Source organism: Leptodactylus fuscus, chromosome 2, assembly GCF_031893055.1.
Source record: "Leptodactylus fuscus isolate aLepFus1 chromosome 2, aLepFus1.hap2, whole genome shotgun sequence".
Taxonomy (NCBI): Eukaryota; Metazoa; Chordata; class Amphibia; order Anura; family Leptodactylidae; genus Leptodactylus; species Leptodactylus fuscus.
In genome coordinates this window covers 101,788,767-101,809,338 of record NC_134266.1, presented here as the reverse complement: position 1 = coordinate 101,809,338, position 20,572 = coordinate 101,788,767, and the positions used below count along the sequence as shown (strand labels likewise).

At 41.3% G+C, this 20,572-nt stretch overlaps 1 protein-coding gene across 1 annotated transcript; it reads right to left on the bottom strand.

Moving 5' to 3' along the window:
• Positions 1-5,300: 5,300 nt before the first annotated feature.
• Positions 5,301-13,994, bottom strand: TMEM167B (transmembrane protein 167B). The gene is made up of 3 exons (XM_075262702.1): positions 13,924-13,994; positions 11,931-12,062; positions 5,301-6,725 (listed from the first exon to the last, which is right to left on the bottom strand). The coding sequence occupies exons 1-3, from the start codon at positions 13,931-13,933 to the stop codon at positions 6,643-6,645; spliced, it is 225 nt and encodes a 74-aa protein (XP_075118803.1). The 5' UTR covers positions 13,934-13,994; the 3' UTR covers positions 5,301-6,642.
• Positions 13,995-20,572: the final 6,578 nt, after the last annotated feature.

The window sequence follows — 20,572 nt, the reverse complement described above, 5'->3', positions numbered from 1 at the left end:
GATCTTAGACTCCGCCTCCTCCAGCAGAGCCAGCGCTGATTGGTCGAGTTCCGTACTCTGGCCAATCAGCACTGGCCAATGCATTTCTATGGGGAAAAGTTAGCTTGCGAAAATCGCAAACTGACAGGGATTTCCATGAAATAAAGTGACTTTTATGCCCCCAGACATGCTTCCCCTGCTGTCCCAGTGTCATTCCAGGGTGTTGGTATCATTTCCTGGGGTGTCATAGTGGACTTGGTGACCCTCCAGACACGAATTTGGGTTTCCCCCTTAACGAGTATATGTTCCCCATAGACTATAATGGGGTTCGAAACCCATTCGAACACTCGAACAGTGAGCGGCTGTTCGAATCGAATTTCGAACCTCGAACATTTTAGTGTTCGCTCATCTCTACTCTTGACCTTTTACTTTCTCTCTCTACCTACACTTATTATTTTTCTTCTCCTTCTCTGGTTTTTGATTTTAAAATTTGCCTCTGCTAAGACAGAGCTGTTGTTACCCTTGTCCATCCTGGTTTCTGATTCCCCCTACAACCTGCTTAATGTTCCTTGCTCTCCCAAACTCTCCCCTCTGCTCTCATATCCCCCTTATTTGCCACCTCTGTAGGCACCTGGTATGATTTGTTTTCGGTTTTTAAACAAAATCTTAATAAAATCCTTAGGGGGCTTTCACACTAGTGTCGGTGTCTGACAGCTAGTGTCCGATGCTAATGTCCGCGCAAGATTTTAGCATCTGACACTAGCTGCGTCTGTTACATGCTGTGTCCAGGGGCTATTATGGAGTATAATGCTGTGTGCAGGGGCCACTATGAGGTATAATACTGGGAGTGTAGTAATGCGCGAGTTTGGTTCGGTCAGGGTATTCAGCGTCAGTCGGGGGGGCCCATGTCAAAAGTTCACCTCCAGGGCCCCGCCATTCCTAGTTACACCACTGTTACTATGCATTTCACGTGTATGCTAACAGCCAGTAAAGGAGACATTTTCAATCTAAAGTTCAATATCATGCAGGTGGCATGAATAGCACAATGTGCTACTCATCGCTACAATTATAAACTGCATGAAGTTCTACAACAAAAAAGTGCTATATAAACCCAGCCTTACTAAAGAACTGCGTGCATTATTTTCATCATAATAAAGTATAGCTATTACTATTAATTTCTCCTGTATGATACACAAGTGAAGTACAAGTGAAGAAGCATACTCAGCTATCATAACAGAACCATACGCTTCAACCCCCCTCGCTTCACATTTTAGTTTTTACCCACCATTTAGATTCTACAGGCACCATGTACTTTGCACAACACTATCATATTTCATATGTAGCTTACTCAGGATGTGAGGATCTGGAATCTTGCACATGCCATATCCAGGTTCACACTTCCCATCTAGTAGACCCCCAAGATAGAGGGATTTCATTTTGGACAGCCCTTCATGTAATATGCCTTACAGATACATTTTCTCTAAATTGCAAAATCTACATTGTGAAGCCTTGCTGATAGATGTTAATATCCTATTCTCCACTGTGACAGATCGGGCATCTGCAACTCAGCTACCTCCTTCACCTTCTTTATCTCACCTATCCACTCTTTTTAGGCTATGGGCCCACATAGCAAGCCACAGCTGAAAAATGCTGCAGGAAAAAAACCACAACTTCATATTTTTTCTGCAGCATTTTTCACAGAAAGTCTCTATTATACCAATAGGGATCCATAGGCATAATTGACATGCTACGAGTTACAAAAACTAATTTTTGAAATCATAGAATTTTCTCTGCAGATTTTTTTTTTTTCTGCAATGTGTGGATGGGATTAGCCAGAATCCCATACACTCTGAGGGTATTGTACGCATTTTGTGCGGCTGTGTACGTAACATGGGGCCTCAGCCTTAGTTAGCTTATTAGGAAAAGTTGTTATCTACAACTAATGGTGAATTGACCAACCAGATCACTGCCCATACACCTTTTACTCCCATATTCAGCACCCCAGATATACATCTGGATTATTTCTACCGTAATACTCACACTCTGTGCCTTCTCCATTCATTGACTATAGAACTCATCTCCTGGTCAGACCACGTACCAGTATTGCTTGGCTTGGATTCCAAGGAAACCCTTATCAGATTGTATAATTGGTGACTTAATGAGTTCCTGGTTAAAACTTTACATGCCTGTAATCAAACCTTCAAGTTTTTTTTTTTTGTTTTTTTTCTTGCCTGCCTGACATTTAGGGCAGTCGTGTAAAGTTAATTGTGTTGCCCAGCAGGACTCTTAGACTAGGAAGCACTTGATGACCTAGTATATGTAGACGCCAGAGTTTGGCTGTCTGCATATACTATTGATATTGATGTACAGAGAGTTGAATGCTCATTCCTTTATTCTGAACAAAAATATGATAAGGGGGGAAAAAGCCCATACTCTGTGAGGTAACTTACAAAATGAAGTGGTTTCACGGTCCCCACAGGCTCTTAAAGATGCAACAGGGCTGATAACCCTTACCGATTAAATTCTGATTTCAAGATATTCACTAGCATACTGCCCATAATAGTTAAGACCTAGCTCCTCTCATAGATCCACAAACACCAGCTGAGTTTTGTCCCTTTTCTAACTCAAGGGCATGTGGGAGGAAACCGGAGTACCTGGAGGATATCCATGCAAAAGGAGATGAAACCAATACCACGCAGAGTTGGATTTAAAGCCAAGACCCCAGCTCTGCAATGGGGGGTGGCGGTGGTGGTGGGGGGGGGTGATAGGGACGCAGGGTAGTTTGTACATTAATGTTCAGCGACTATTTTTTTTGTATTTTTCTTTTTTGTATTTTCCAAATTGATAACTTCTTTATATTTTTCTTCCAACATAGCTATGTGATAGCTTTTTCTTTGTACAAGACGTTGTACTTTCATTTGGCATTACTTTGGGGCACATATGTCTTGATTAGCATTTTGGCGGGGTCTATGTGAAATAACACAATCATAACTGTTTATATTTTGTTTTTGCAGCATTCATTCTGCATTAAAAGTAAAATGGCAACTTAGGATTACAGCAAAACCATATTTATAATGTTTTTTTTAATAAGTTTTACTGCTTTTACAAATAAAACAGCACTTTTTTGAAAATAAACGATTTTCCTGGGGTCACCGTATTCTGATTTAATGTTTTGTTGACAAAATTATGTCAGGGCTCTTTATTTGCATGGACATTGGTACCAGTGTTTGGCATGCATAAATTTTAGATCACGTTTCATTGATTTTTTGGTGAAAGCGAGGTAACCAATAAGTTAATTTGTACATTGCGATAAATATGGTTTTTTAGGGTGTTCACTGTACAGGATGAATAACTCTATTTTAGGATAGTGGGCACTTATACACACATGGAGATACCGCAAGGGGGCTTGAACCTGGGACCTCAGATCCTCAGTGCAATGCATTGCAATACAAGTATTGTGATCAGTATCACAAGTATTGTGACTCTAGTGGTTAATCCCAGAACTCTGTTATTCAACACAACTGAGTGCCAGAAGTAATTAATTATACACTCAGTACAACATAATATTACGGCACAGAGCATTAAGGGGTTAACAGCTAGACAGGAGAGGTCTCTCAGACAGCATTACTAAAATGAGAGAGCGCTGTACGAAGGAACACCTCACTTACTTCATCCCTATATAATACTTGAATCCAAGGGATTCCTAAGGTTTGTGGATGACCTTAGTTGGTGGACTGACCTGTTCCCTGTTTGCCGATTTCATTGCATCTCTCCCCTCTATGGATATTAGGATTCCTAAGTTATTGTACTGTGGGGGAAGGTTCCTATTCTTGTTTTTTTTCTACTGTCTGTAACATTGTGCACATTTTGGTTCATTATCTCGTGTGTGATTTCACTTAACGATTTTCTTTTACATATTGATTCAAATGCCTAAACTGACAACACGATTAAAATGACACGTTTATTATTGTAACATTAAAATGATCGATTTCACCAGTCCTAACAGCTGGTCAGGCAATGTACGACAGTTAATATGCATGCAGGTAGATGGCTGTATCATTGGGACTATAAATTATGTAGAAAACTCATCCCCTAATTGCCAATATACCTATATGATATATTTCTAGTACAAGCGTCATTAAAGGGGTTGGCCACTTTCATACCAATATTGACAAACAAATGTACAATAAAAAGATATACAATTTTCCAATATACTTTCTGTATCAATTCCTCACGGTTTTCTAGATCTCTGCTTGCTGTCATTCATTCTGTTACTTGTAGAGGATAAAATTCTGACCATGGTCATGTGATTTACGGTCCATGGTCATGTGATGAGCACACAGGTGCTGCTCGTTATAGTCACAGCACAGTAATCAGATATCTGCCTGGTAATCAGCTGTGCACCTGTGTACTCATCACATGACCATGGTCAGAGTTTCATCCTCTAGAAGTAACAGAATGAATGACAGCAAGCCGAAATCTAGTAAACCGTGAGGAATTGATACAGAAATTATATTTGAAAATTGTATATGGTTTTATTGTACATTTGTCAATATTGGTATGAAAGTGGCCAACTCCTTTAAGAGCAGAAATAATATGCCAGGTGTGGTTTGGCCCAAACAAAAATCTGGCAGCATCGCCATGAAATTGCCATAAGCATAACCCAAAGCTTGGGTTTATAAAGCAACTGTTTTTCCCATCTGCAGGTTGGTCACAGGGACACATCCAATAGGACTCAAAGAAGCATGCGATGATGACATGTCTCCAATCCCAATATGGCCAATGGGGGAACACTGCCCACCTGATTGGTGATATAGAGCCACTATGGGAATCTCCGAACATTCCAACTAAGAGCCAGGTCATCAGTTGCCACAACTATTTTGTGTGTAAACCTTATTTTTTCCCTTGTACTTTGTCTTTATAATTTTTTTTAAATTCTGAATACAAATACAGTTAAAACACATACCAGATACCAACAGAAATCTGGGTTTACATTTCCATGAATCCTTTTTTATTTTGCATTGTGAGATAGTTAAGTCTTAGGGCCCATGCACACGATGTAACGCGGCGCTGATTCTGACACGTAAACTTGTGTCAGAGTCAGCGCTTCTAAACAGTATCCCATTGACTTCAATGGGTTCCGTCTTACACGCGCTACACATTCAAATCAATGGAAGGGTTTTTAACCAATTGATTTCAATGTATTACGCACAGTAAACGGAACCCAGTGAAGTCAATGGGATTCTGTTTTGAAGCGCTGACTCTGACATGAGTTTACGTGTCAGAATCAGTGCCGCATTACATTGTGTGCACGGGCCCTTAAAAGCATCTGATACTACTGGTAATGTAAATGTCACAACATATAGGCCATGAAGCAGAAACCATGCTGGGGAAAAAAGTTTTTTCATTTATTTAAAACTTAACCAGCTAATCACTTTTAGCAAAACATTTTCACATCTGCAGAGCACTGACTGTAATCTGACTCACTCAACAAATTATAGACAGTACTAAAAATTTATCGTACTTTTTATGTACTTAAACTGAACCTTTTATGCTCAACATGTAGTACAAGCTTGATGGCAAAATGTTATAGAACAGGAGGAACTGAACAAATTGTTATATAGTTCTGTGGGGAAGTATCACAAGTCATTACTTGAAATCCATGCTCAGGGTACACTCAAGAATTAAGTGACCCTATGACTGACTGCCCTTTCTTTAGGGATAGTTCTCAAACATGGAAAAGAACCAACAACTGGATCCATAAGCACAGAAGCCTTGGTGCAAACAATTTTTCATGTGTATCCATCCTCAAGAGTTCAATCTTAAAATAAAAATGGAAGGTCCTTTCTGAGGTTTCTTTTTTTTTTTTTTTTAAAGAAATAAAAAATAAAGTAGCATGCTGGTTCAGAACAATGGACCAGGATCAGTAGTGTGAATTCAACCTAAGTAGGAATTTATGTTAAAAAGTTATACTTTTTTCACATAACTACATATATCTAAAGGTCTCAGTTCCTTCTGCTCTTCAACATGCTGCCTGCAGATTGGACTATATATTAAACATGACAGGTTCTCTTCAAATGCACTACATGGGTTTAAGTAACTGAATAGCTTGACATGGCAAGCTACTAAAATGCAATCTAACTGATTATACACCAAGAAGAGGGAAAAATAATAAAGTTTGCATCCAACACTTCCCATATAGAAAAGTATATTTCACCTTTAGCAGAAAAAAAATGTCAACTTTTTCTCCTAAAACACTGCTACGCTGTCCATTGGCTTTGTTTGGAATGGAGTTCGAAATAGCCCATGGTTAAAAGCAAAGTGCTACAGTATTTCTGAAAAAAGAAGGTCCTTTTACCCAATTTGGAACATATCTAAGAAAAGGTGTATCAAAGTTGTACAGGTCTTCTAAAAGGTTTTATAGAGAGAAGAAAGATGTTCCGCTGCAGAGTCACTACTAAAATGAAGAAGATCAAAATTACATTCAAAATATTTTTCTGAAAAGTTTTATCAAGTTCACTTCATCTTTTTATATTCCATTGTAGCCACCACCAAGTGTCTTCAGTTGTACGTAGTTATATTTCCTTTCTACATTTTCCATATATCCTTTGCTGGGGATATAATACATAGGGATATTGAAGAAGAACTGAAGACATCACCACTTCACTTTATAAACAAGACATAGAAGGCCATGGCAAAACAGGACAACGCGACTGGTAAGTGCAGACGGGACCCAATCACAGCAGCTGGAAAAGAAATGGGTGTCATTAGGATATAGTAAGCTGTCATGTAAGCAACAGATCAAATAATAGAAATTATTTTTCTAGTGATTACTTACCAAACACAGAAGGCATTATCTTTCATGACAATGCACATTTTTACAAAATCCTGTCAGTACAGCAAATGTACATTTTCCTTAAAGGGTTTGGCCACTTTCAGACCAATATTATTTAGTTATGCCTCTATACAAATCACTGGTACGGCCACACTTAGAATATTGTGCGCAATTTTGGGCCCCAATATACAAGAAAGACATAAGTGAACTTGAAAAAGTGCAAAGATGGGAAACCAAAATGATTAGGGGAATGGGTGGACTGGAGTACAACGAGAGATTAACAAACATGGGGTTATTCAGCTTAGAGAAAAGAAGTCTACAGGGAGATCTAATAACAATCTATGAATACATGAAGGGACAATACAAAGAACTTTCTAAGGATATTTTTACTCCTAGGCCAGTGACAGTGACAAGAGGACATCCTCTACGTCTGGAGGAGAGAAGGTTTCACCAGAAACATAGAAGGTGATTCTTCACAGTAAGAACAGCGAGGCTCTGGAACTCTCTGCCCCAGGAAGTGGTGATGGCGGATTCATTAAACAAGTTCAAAGAGGGCCTGGATGCCTTTCTTGAAGAGAAAAGTATAACAGGTTATGGATTCTAGATTTTAAGGCACGTTGATCCAGGGTTTTTATACTAACTACAAGATTTGAGTCGGGAAGGAATTTTTTCCCCTGAAATAGGGCAAGTTTTTTTTTGCCTTCCCCTGGATCAACACTGTAGGGATTGTAGAGTTATAGGTTGGACTTGATGGACTAATGTTTTTAACCAACCTCATCAACTATGTATGTAACTATGTAATATTGACAAACAAATGTAGAATAAAAAGATATACAATTTTCCAATATACTTTCTGTATCAATTCCTCACAGTTTTCTAGATCTCGGCTTGCTATCATTCATTCTGTTACTTCTAGAGGATAAAACTCTGACCATGGTCATGTGATTTACAGTCGATGGTCATGTGATGAGCACACAGGTGCACTACTAATTACCAGGCAGCTGTCCGAATAATACTGTGACTGTAACGAGCGGCACCTTCCTCAATGAAGGGTCTATTGTGCTGTTCTGCTGTATTCTATTTACTTTTTTACGCTAGGTTCACACCTGCGTTCAGGGTCTCCGTTCTATGGTTTCCATCTTCTGCATGCCAGAAGACGGAAACCATAGACCAGGTCCGGCCGTGAGCGGCGGTGAGCGTTTTAGGCTCTCCGCCGCGAAACCGGATTTTTAATCCGGACACAGAGTACTGCATGTCCGACTCTGTGTCCGGATTATAAAACCCGGTTTCGCGGCGGAGAGCCTAAAACGTTCACCGCCGCACAGCTTTCTCACCCATTCAAATGAATGGGTGAGAAAGACTCCTGCAGGTTTCCGTCTCCTGCCTCTGTTTTAGGCAGGAAACGGATACCTGAAGTACGGAGTGCCGGCGCAGATGTGAACGAGCCCTTACATGCATAGCTGTCTGGACACTTGTTTTTAATGAACTGTAGCTGTACCTATTTACAGGTGGTTGTGCTCTGGAGTCTGTGGTAACTGCAAATTGTGTGAACCACGGTCTAAGAGGCGAGTTCTCCATCAGGCATAATTAACAACTAGGCTACAATAGTGGGTCAGTTCAGGACGACATATTTAGTTTAACAGAGGCAATAAATTTTCCTTCTTCATGTATCCCCCACCTTTTAGTACCACGGCTGAGGTGTCCATTTCTGGGTGATCTGCTAGGCAATTTCACATGAAAAAGTTCTCTGTTTTCTACCCACAACTTCCAAAACCCTGGACATCTACTGTATTTCTTTCATTACCTTCAACTCCAAAAATCCTGTGTATATACTTTGTCTTTCACTACTCTGTTTCACATCACCACAAATCAGTCCCCTTCCTTATCTGGTAGATGTAAGTTCAATCCTCAGTAAATTTCACTACAGACAGATCAATAATCTTGCCATGGAGATTGAAACAGTTCTAAGTAATAGCTGCTGCTTAGAAACCATTTTCTCAGCCTTGCTGTATATTTCTATGCAAAGTGAATAGCGGATTATTACGTTAGGAAAAGAAATATGAATTTGGTAATGGAAATACTATTTGAGCATGTGCTGCTACTAGCGCTCAGTATACATGCACTCTGGTATTCTCTTTGAACACTAATAACCCTACAAGTAAATTAAATTACTCTTCTACTTGATCTTTTTTTTTATATAGCACTACTAATTCTTAATAACCTTGACAATAAATATAATCTTTTAAAAATTTTACTCTTAAAACATGGCAATTTAAGAAGTAATAATCTTTAAAATTTTTATCTTTCCATTGTTAATGTGTTAAACTTCTCAATAGCTAAAGTACACCTAGAAAAACTGGAAATGCTGCTTTCCAAACCAAACAATGGTTTTATTAACCAAATGATAGAAAGAGTAGGCAGAGGTATTGAGAAATAAAAACAAATAAAAGATGAAGCCAGATACATTTTACCCCTCCCACTCAAGGAGAACTGCATGGGATGAAAAAAAAACAAAAAACAAAGACAATGGACAAAGAGTAAATGCCCAGGCTTTACTATTTATAACAGTATAGAACTATAATTTTCCAAGAAAATATGGTTCTAGACCAACTAGACAGGAAGAATTTACAGCCATGTATGCCTTAGGGTCCTTTAAAGAGGACCTTTCACCACTTCCAACAAGTCCAACTCTACATCAATCATTATACAATAGCCACTGGAACAGTTGGAATTTTTTCTCTAGCCCCCATTGAACAATCAATGCAGTTAATTTTGGTGCCCAATATGCTATTTAGGCTCTGCACTGTCAGGAGGGCAGTGTCAGACAGGAGCAGGCAATGATTCTGAGCTCTGAACAATGTCCACCTGCCTGACACTGCCCTTATGAAATTACAGCGCTTAATTTGCACATCAGGAGGCAAAACTAATTGTGCTTGTTGCTCGGGAACGATGGAGGATTACAACTGCTTTGGAATCAGTGAAGCAGCGTCAAAAAACAGATGGTTAACACAGGTGAAGTGTCCATGATCAGGATTCAGCGTTCAAAGAAAAAAAAAAAAAAAATGACGACCTAACCCGCACCTTTACTGTTGCAGGCCAGGTCCCAATCTGCTCCTATGACAGCCAGGAGCATTATAAAAACATCCAAGCCTGTCATAGAAATAATACTATTGAGGCGATCTATGGCCAACGTCAATAGTAATGCAGCGAATCTTTTTTACCGTACGGTGAATGCCGTAGTGGGGGGGGGGGGGGGGGGAAGTGCTAAGCCGCCACTTTTTTTCAGTTTCATTTAAACAACGAAAAGCAAGAGACAGTCCCCCAAATTGTATAACTAAAAAGTACATCTGGTGCTACAATAAAGATGCCATACGCATCCCCATACACAGAGATATAAAAATGTTCCAGGTGTCAGAATATGGTAACTTTATGTATAAAAATTTTTTTGCATAGTTTTGCATTTCTGTAAGTGGTTAAAACGTAGCTAAAACTACCATATATACTCAAGTATACTCAAGTAGGAGGGGCGGAGGGAGCCGGGAAATGCAGCAGCTACTGGAGAAATTTAAAAATTAAAATGGTCAGAGTTTTTGGGTGCAGTAGTCGCTGGGTGCTGGGGAAAGGAGAGGAGGTGTTTTGGTTGTCTGTCTGCCCCTTCCCTGAGCTTGAGGACTGTTTTTTTTTTTCCCCTACTTGGAATTCAGCCTGGCTGAATACAGGGTATCTGCAGTGCTCCTATTAACCACTTCCCGACGGAACAGGAGCAGATACCCTATATTCAGTAGACCGGGCACTTTAGACACAGGGATACCTAATGTGTATGTGTTTCACAGTAATTTTCTAATTTTATATTTATTCTAGGGAAAGGAGTGCTTTAGAACTTTTATTTATTATATTTTTTGTAAAGCTTCTCTTTCTTTTCCCACTATTTTATTGGAGATTCTAAACATTGCTACTGCTGGTCATAGACATCCCCCCCCCCAAAAAAAAAACAAACAAAAAAAAACAACTAAAAATAAATAAATGAAATATTACATACATATAATTTTTTTTTTTTTTTTTTCTGCTTGACTCGAGTCAAGGGGGGCTTTTTCAGCACAAAAACTCAGCTGAAAAACTCTGCTTATACTCTAGTATATACGGCATATATATTTTGTATTCCCGGAATCACAACAAAAAACAATACAGGTGACATTTTTGCTGCTCAGTATACATAACACCATAAAAATGAAGACCGCAAGTTGTACAAATGTTCTTTTCTCCAATTCCACCCATATCTGTGTTGTTTTTTTTTTTTTTTTTTTACAGCTTCTGAGAACACTGTACAGAATAATAAATGGTACCATTATGAAGAACAATTTTCCCCACAAACACTAAGCACATATAGCTCTGTGAAAGGAAAAATAAAGTTACGGGGTTTGGAAGGCAGAATCCAAAACAAAAATCAAGAAATGCTACCAGTGGGAAGTGGTTTAGCAGCACAGTTATCCCTAAACTAATATACACATAATAGAAGCTGCTCAAAAAAAAAAATATATATATTTAGCCCTTATCAGGAATCAAAATTGAAAGCGTACAGGGAAAAGGAGAAAAGAAAATACAGATGCATGGGAGCAGGGACTGTGTTTTCATTCTGACCTGTTTGGGGGCATTCACACGGAGTAAAGTGGCGCTGATTCTGCCACGATAACTCGCGGCAGAATCAGCGCTGATAAAAAGACTCCCACTGACTTCAACGGGTTCCGTCTTCCGCGCGGAACACATTGAAATCAATGTGTTAAAAAGCCTCACATTGATTTCAATGTTTTCGCGCGGAAGATGGAACCCATTAAAGTCAATGGGAGTCTTTTTATCAGCACTGATTCTGCAGAATCAGCGCCACTTTACTCCGTATGAATGCCCCCTTAAACAGGTCTGTAACCAGCTGCAAACATTGAGGAGGAATTTATAGCTCCATCAGACAAATGGAGCATGACAACTAGGTATTGGATTATACCCTTCAGTTAGCTTAATCTACAAGTGTGCATATGATCCTTGAGATGGGAATTCACCTTTAAGGAGCTGGTAGCCAGTCCAGGAAAATGACTATACTAAGAATAAAAACCTACATACTTACCCTTGTAGAAAACTCCCCATACTCCTTTCTTCTCAGACAACAGCCATGAACGTAAACGTGGAACCTTCCTGAAATAAGCGCAGGTACAGACAAAGAGCAGAGCAAACACCAGAAGTCCATCCAAGGTGTAAGCTAAAAAGCAAAAGTTAATAAATCATTAAAGAAAATTCTAAAACCGAATTCTAAAAACCTTAAAGAGTACCCCCCTTGACTCACCCCTTTTACCGCATAAAAATTGTAAGCTCATGCAAGCAGCACCCTCCCATCATGTGAATTGTTTTATTACTCTGTAATGTCTCATTTTGTTGATACATGAACCTTATAATTTGTAGCTGAATATGCTACAGAATATGTCGACACTACATAAATACAAATTATTATTTTATATATGCAGGGCAAACTGTTCTATGGCAGTATAAGCCTTCATACATGGTGTCCTATCATTTTTTCAGCAGCTAATATCCCCATTAAGGCTAAAGCCGCACGTTGCGGAAACACAGCTTTTTTTGCTGCAGATTTTGCTGCGGTTTTTTGAGCCAAAGCCAGGAGTGGATTGAGCAAAAGGGAAAAGTATTAAAGCTTCCCATATATACCCCATTTCCTTTGTAGCCATTGTTGGTATTGGCTCTCAAGTGAATGGTGGCGCACACACTCTCCCCGTCCAGTACCCGCCCACACTCTCCTGAGCCCCGCCTTCTATATAATAATAGTTGGGGAGAGGGGGGCAGGGCGCTCTGAAACCGGGACTATGGATCGAAGTGGACCAAGAGCAAAGAGCTGCAGGTAAGCGGACACCAGGGGGAGGGGGGGTAATCACTACACAGCGTGGGGTACATGCTGTGTAGTGAATAGGATAATCTCCCACATTGCACACTCAGCTGGCTATTCCTTAGTAGTACTAACACGCTCAACTCAGCTATTCCTTTAGTAGTTCTGAGCCATAGGAATGCATTGACCAGCGTTGATTGGCCACTGTACGGGCATTCAGCCAATCAACACTGGTCAATGCATCCCTATGGGAAAAAGTCATCTAGCGCATATCGCAAGCTGACAGGGATCCAGACAAGATAGAGCCCCAAAGAGCTGTGTGAGTGACATTCCCCCCTAAATAAAGGTTATCCCTAGCTAAACCTGCCTGTAGATCTGTCCCTGTCTCACATTCATATAGTTCACAGTCCCAAATTAGTCGAATGGTAAATCCACCATTCGTCTAAATTGGAGGTTATCTGTTTCCTGCCGCCAATTCCTTTTTCTGATTTTTTTTTCACTGCCTACCTTGTCGTATTTCCTGTCCCACCTCTCCTGCGCAGTTATTGGTGCAAAAAAGGCGCCAGGGAAGGGAATCAAATTTTTAGTGAGTTTGTCACGTGGTGTTCGATTGGAATCGAACACCTCGAACGGCCTGATATTCGATTTAATATCAATTCGATCGAACGCTGTTCGCTCATCTCTATTCATGACATTTCATTCCATTCACAAATCGCCCCAGGGAAGGACATTCTCAGTTGAGGTCTCTGCAAGGGGACCCTAACCACAATGGATCCATTGCACAGCAGTGAAGGAGGGCACCCAGTAATAATACTTAGTACAGCCCATCACACTTTAATCATGAGAGAAAAGCCATAAGGTAAAGTGACATTCCAGAACTAAAAATAAGGAATCCCTATATTAATGTGTATATGGTGTGTTTTAATCATGTTGGCAGTACCAGCTCAATACAACAGTCCACGATCTTCCTCCATAAAGTCAATCTCTGATACATAACACAAAATGGAGTAATAAACAGTAGTGGGAAATTGAACATATTATTCATTGCATGAAGTTGCTATGCCACGTCGGGACAGGCAGGCACCGTTTACTCTGCCACGTCTACAGGATCCTCCCACACAAACACCTCGTGACAAGAGCAGTAATAACGATCACAAAAGAGATCCCCGTACAACTGATGCTGTACTTGTCTCCAGTCATAGTTACGTTACAACAACTCGTTTACCGTTAGTCATGGTGCCTTCTCTTCCTGCTCCTCTACCACAACACTGCGATGACGCCGGAACTACACGACACCAGTGATCATGTGACGCACACTACGGAAAGCTGGAAGGCTAAAGTTACTCCTTCGCGTTTTCACCAGACTAGTGGCAGCTGCTTTATAGTTTGCATTTACGTTTTGTACAACTTTGCTTTTTTCGTGTCCTACAGTGTTCCTTGAATTACTGTAGATTATGAGGCATACACTACAGAACCTTACAGCTCTATCTCCACTTACAGAATTTCAAGGATGACCTACGCTTTAATAGCCAAAAGCTAGACCCAAATTGTGGAAACGCAGTATTTTTTGTTGCAGATTGTGTTGCTTTTTTTTGAGACAAAGTCAAGAATGACTCAGGTTGGGGCCCCATGGGATGGAAGAGCTGCAATTTGCCCACGGCAAAATATGGCAGCGTTTTACAGTACATGCAAAGTGGATGGGATTCTAGCGAATCCCATGCCCATGTGGCAGTAAAAACCACCAAGCGGACTCACCATGATTTCCAAAACCAGCGCGATTTTGGAAATTGCTACATGTCAATTATACCTACAGAAATGCCAGTAGTTTCCCCATAGGTATAATTGCAACAGAAAGTCCGCGGAAGAAAACTCCACAAACTTTCTGTTTAAAGTGCTGCAGGAAGAACCGCGATGCGTTCCTGCCGTGGTTTTTCACACAGCACTTTATTGCTGCGAGATTTCCCGTGGGGCCTTAGCCTAAAAAAGAAATGAGAAATATCTAGGAAGTTTAGTTCACACGTGAAAAAAGCCTAGCTGATTTTGTCACTGATTTTTCAGCGTCGCTTTTTTGGACACTGTTTTTTGCATTGGACGCTGTTTTTGACACTGTTTTTGACGCTTTTTCGGTCGCTGTTTTTTTTTAAGCTTTTTTTTTTTTGCACTACAAAAAAGTACATGATAAAAAACCGCTAGCGGTTTCAGTCGCTGTTTTTGCCAAAACAGCTGCAAAAATAAGCGACCAAAAACCGCTAGCGTTTTTTTCAGCGCCCCATAGACTCCAATTCATTTTTTCAGGCGTTAAACGCCTGAAGAAAAGTCATGTCGCTTCTTTTTCTGCTAGCAAGCTAGCAGAAAAAAAAAAAAAAAGCCAGCAATTCACATAGGGCTACATTTTATGGAGGCTGATTTGGCCGCGAAATCAGCGTCCTTGTCCCCATGTGAACTAGCCCTACTTCTACCATCTGCTCAATTCACTCTTGGCTTTGGCTGAAGTTTGCAACAAAAAAAGCTACGTGTCTGCAATGTGAGACCTCAGCCTAAGGCTGGGGCCTCAAGGGATGAAAACGCTGCGATTTGGCCATGGCGGAAACGCCGCGGGAAAAATCGTGGCGTTATACAGTACTTGCGAAGTGGATGGGATTCATACGAATCCCATGCCCACTTTGCGGAAAAAATTGCAGCGCGGACACGCTGCGATTTCCAAAACCATTGTGGTTTTGAAAATTGCAGCATGTCAATTATATCTTCGGACACACCGCCGGCTTTCCCATAGATATAATTGAAACAATACGTCCATTGTGGAACACTCCGTGAACTTTTTGTTCAAAGGGCTGCAGGAAGAACCGCAATGCGTTCACGCCGCGGCTGTTCCCGCAGCGCTTTAGCGCAGCGGTTCCAGCCCGAGGGGCCTTAGGGTATATTCATTCATGCTGTTTTAACAGTGATATCAACCTAGGAAAGCCCCTCATATGTTTATTCACAAATGGCAAGTCATGGCAACAATGGAAGTGGCCTTTTAAGGGGCTTGGCCTAAAAGGGCACAATTACATATATCCAGACCCCGTATAATAATATTAAACCTAAGACTGTTTACTTTACTTTACATAAACAATTACGCAACTTAGTTACTCCATTTAGTGATCACTTTAAATATTTTTCTCGATACTGAATATATAGTATATTGGCCCAGAGACAGAGGCACCATTGGCTTTTTCAGAAGGCAGATTTTGCTGGAATTGGTTTCAGGCGCCATGCCGCATTAGCAAAACCCCTGAAGTAGCAGCACAGTTGAAAGCCACAACAAATTACCTAATTTTGGAAACTATACCCCTAAAGGAATTTTATGAGGCATATAGTCAGCATTTACTACCAATGGGATGTGAATAATAAAACACTTTTTTTCCAATAAATTTCACATAAGGTCTAAATTTATCATTTTCACAAAATGTTAAAGGAGAAAAAGCACCCCAGTTTGTTACTCAATTTCTTCTGAAAACAAAAATACACCATATGTGGTCATAAACTGTTGTATGGGTTCATGGCAGAGCTTGGAAGGGAAAGAGTGCCTTTTATCATTGCATTTGTATGTAGTCCTGGTATAGTGGTCAGTGGGTGAAGTGACAGTATTTAGTACTGGTATAGCGGTCAGGGCGTGACATGACAGTATTTAGTCCTGGTGTAGTGGTCACCAGGTGAAGTGACAGTATTTAGTCCTGGTATAGCGGTCAGTGCGTGACATGACAGTATTTAGTCGTGGTATAGTGGTCAGAGGGTGATGTGACAGTATTTAGTCCTGGTATAGCGGTCAGCGGGTGATGTGACAGTATTTAGTCCTGGTATAGCGGTCCTATTTGATAACTCAATGTATAGTGTGGGGAAGGGCATGTGCTTTGTTGCTTCTGCACCTGATCTTTAAAGAGGACCTTTCACCTCCTGGGGCACATGCGGTCTCAGCGCACTTTCACGTTCGGCTTTCATGTTCTGTGCCCCGGTGAAGAGCTATCGGTACCGGTACTGTAGCTCTTCACTGTCAGAAGGATGTTTCTGACAGTCAATCAGGAACGCCCTTCCTCACAGTAGCGTCTATTGCACTGTACTGTGAGACCCATGGTCACTCTGGAGGAGCAAAGGACATCTATAAGTTGTGCACTCCACAAATCTGGCCTTTATGGAAGAGTTGCAAGAAGAAAACCATTGTTGAAAGAAAGACATAAGAAGTACCATTTGCAGTTTCCCACAAGCCACATAGGGGACACAGCAAACATGTGGAAAAACGTGCTCTGGTCAGATGAGACCAAAGTTTAACTTTTTGGCCTATTTAGCAAAGTGCTATGTGCAGGGTCGGACTGGGGTGTCCAGGGCCCACCAGTGGAATTGTTTCTAGGGGCCCACCACCAGGACCCTGCAGACCAGCGATACCGAGACAGGGCAGCTAAAGGTAATACCATCTCGGGAGCCATGCTGCTCACCTGCCATACAAAGTGCAACAACATACTACCTAAACCTACTGCTACACTCTCTATGGAAAGTGAACAGCGCAGCTCCTAGAAATGTTACCATTACCTGTAGCCACACTGTCCTGGAAGAGCTGATCTGCAGAGGTCCTGGCTGTTGTATCATCACAGATGTAATATTGATGGCCTATCCTAAGGACAGACCGTCAATATTATAAATATGGATAAATCCTTTAAAGATTTGTCCAGGAATTGGATCAACCCATGTGCCTGGCGGGAGGTGTAAAATAAAAAATAAATAAAAAGTGCCTTCACCTGTCCCCATTCCGCCAGTGTCCATTTAGACTCGTGCCGGCACCTCCTTGCTGGGAGTCCTGCACCTAATGGGACCACTGAAACCAATTAGATACAGGATTTCCAGAAATAAGGCCATTAGACTGAACAGACATGGGCAGGAGACAACGAGGTGCTAGGGACAAAAGCTCAATGAAAAACTGCATCTCACTGTTGTGCCTAATCCTTAAAGAGGACCTTTCACCATTTGGGACACATGCAGTTTAATACATCGCTAGAAAGCCGACAGTGTGCTGAATTCAGTGCAGTTTTCACGTTCTGTGTCCTCGGTGAAGAGCTATCGGTGCCGTTACCATAGCTCTTCACTGTCAGAAGGGCATTTCTGACAGTCAGTCAGTAACGCCCTTCCTCACAGTAGCGTCTATTGTGCGAGGGGGCTTTGCTTACCGCCTAGTGATGACGCTGAGAGGTGAGGAACGCTACCTCCCCCCAGTCTATGGACGAGCATTATCAGGAGGGGAGGGGGCGTTCCTCCCCAATCTCATAGTACAGCGCGATAGGCGCTGCTGGGAAAAAGGACGTTCCTGACTGACTGTCAGAATGAACTTACATCGCCATACAATTAGAGAACAAAGAATGGACCTTCCCGTGTCAAAACATTTCTGCAATGAAGATCACAATATCACCAATGACATGAAAATTTTGGTTTTAAGAAGATGTTTAAAATCTAAGAAAGAGAGGATTTATGAGTATAGGATTTAGGTGTAGTATAGGCAATTCCTGACAGAATCCTGTGTGTAAACATGGCCTTGGAGAATGAGTCTGAGGTGCAATACCACACAAAGCCCAGGCGCTGTTTCAATATTAAAAAAGCAAACCCACCTTTCTAATCCTTTTTTTTTTTTTTTTTTGTAGATTGTGAGCCCCATGTAGGGCTCACAATGTACATTTTTCCCTATTGGTATGTCTTTGGAGCTTGGGAGGAAATCCACGCAAACACAGGAAGAATATACAAACTCCTTGCAGGTTTTGTCCTTGGCAGGATTTGAACCCAGGACTCCAGTATTGCAAGGCTGCAGTGCTAACCACTGAGCCACCGTGCTGCCCCACCCACCTTTCTAATCTGTGAAGATTGAAACTATAAAAACTTTCCTATTTATTTTAAGCTTTTAACAATGTACCAGAGAATATGACAAGTTTGCTGTGCTGAACGCTGTTAGGGTGCATTCACACTGAGTAAACGCTAGCTTATTCTGAACGTAAAACACGTTCAGAATAAGCGGCGTCTAAAGCAGCTCCATTCATTTCTATGGGAGCGGGGATACGAGCGCTCCCCATAGAAATGAATGGGCTGCTTCTTTCACTCCGTGCAGTCCCATTGAAGTGAATGGGGAGTGCCGGCGTGTACGCTCCGGCATGAGCAGAGCTTGCCGTATACGCCGGCACTCCCCATTCACTTCAATGGGACTGCTCGCAGTGAAAGAAGCAGCCCATTCATTTCTATGGGGAGGGCTCGTATCCCCGCTCCCATAGAAATGAATGGAGCTGCTTTAGACGCCGCTTATTGTGAACGTGTTTTACGTTCAGAATAAGCTAGCGTTTACTCAGTGTGAATGCACCCTAAGGGTGCATTGACACTGAGCATACGCTCAGCTCATTCTGAACGTAAAACATGTTCCGAATGAGCGCGTACAAAACAGATCCCATTCATTTCTATGGGAGCCGGCATACGTGCGCTCCCCATTGAGATGAATAGGCTGCTTTTTTCCCTATTGCTTTCAATGTGATACGCACGTATCACATTGAAAACAATAGGGGAAAAAAGCCTCCCATTACTTTCAATGGGGAGCGCACGTATGCCGGCTCCCATAGAAATGAATGGGATCTGCTTTTTACGCGCTCATTCTGAACTTGTTTTACGTTCAGAATGATCTCAGCGTATACTCAGTGTGAATGTACCCTTACAAGATGGCACCTGCACTTGGTTGCTACACTCAGATGTAAACATGACCACGTGGAGACTCCGCAGGTTTTCCCATAAGAACATGTTAACTGGCACTTCCGCATCTTCGCATTGCCCACTGCCACAACCCTGGAAGTAGTTGGTGCTGATGTCACAGGAAGTCACTGCTGTGATCATGGAAGTAGTTGGTGCTGATGTCGCAGAAAGTCACCGACAGGAAGCCGCAATCCCGGAAGTTGTACCCTGGTGCTGATTTCACAGGAAGTGGATACCCCGACCAACCAATTAGACCCATGATAGAGCTTGCTGTTGTTTACTTCCTGAAACTGGATATAAAAACCTGCACATGCTCAATAAAGGCTCTCTATGTGCTCTGCTGCGACTAAGGGAGCAGCTTGTACCAACGCTTGATGTGTGGTGTGAGTTCTTCAATGCTAGCACTGCAGTGCTAGCTAGAGCCTTTGAATTTAACCAGCCATAGTCACCCACAGTTACGGGACTGGTGACCACCAAGGCCCTGTCCCTGACAAATCTTGTACAACCCATTGCTGGTATGAAAGAAGCATTATGAAACTTTAATTTTCAGCTAGTGCTTCAAGGGAGTCGGTTAGCAGGAAAATAGGTATTATACTAATGTAGGGTGGCTTCTATTCTTTCAAAAGATGTTTTCCTTATTCTGCATTGTAGCTTTATTTTCATGGAAAGTGTTTTATTCTTATGCAAATTCGCTGAAAATGGCTTCAGTAGCATTTCTTGTCCTGCTTTGGCTTCACTCTTTGCTCTGAATTACTGCTCCTAACTGCCGCCTAGTCCTGCCACCCATTGACATCTTCCACTTTGTCAAATTGATTGCAGTTATCTAAAGCATTGAGTGAAGCCCTGGCAGGAGATGAAATGCTTCTAAAGCCTTTCTCAGCTAATTTGCATAAGAATAAAACACTAACTTTGATGCAAATATCATTAGTTTGATACTTTTTTCCTGGTGACAGACTCCATTTAAAACGTTGTGTTTTAAGACACATGGATATTCATTAAACACCTTTTATTGCCCAAAAAGGATGTTTTGTATTTACTTAATCAGACATTAACCAAGGTTTCTCCAGAAAAAGAATCACAAACATTTACAATACATATCAAACTATAGGTAATAAAGAGTATCCAAA

What these genes read in the sequence shown, in the direction of transcription:
- TMEM167B (XM_075262702.1), bottom strand. An exon ending in ATGGGGAGTTTTCTACAAGG is followed by an intron (nt 6,726 to 11,930) that starts GTAAGTATGTAG and finishes TTTCTTTTCCAG; the next exon opens with CTGCTGTGATTGGGTCCCGT.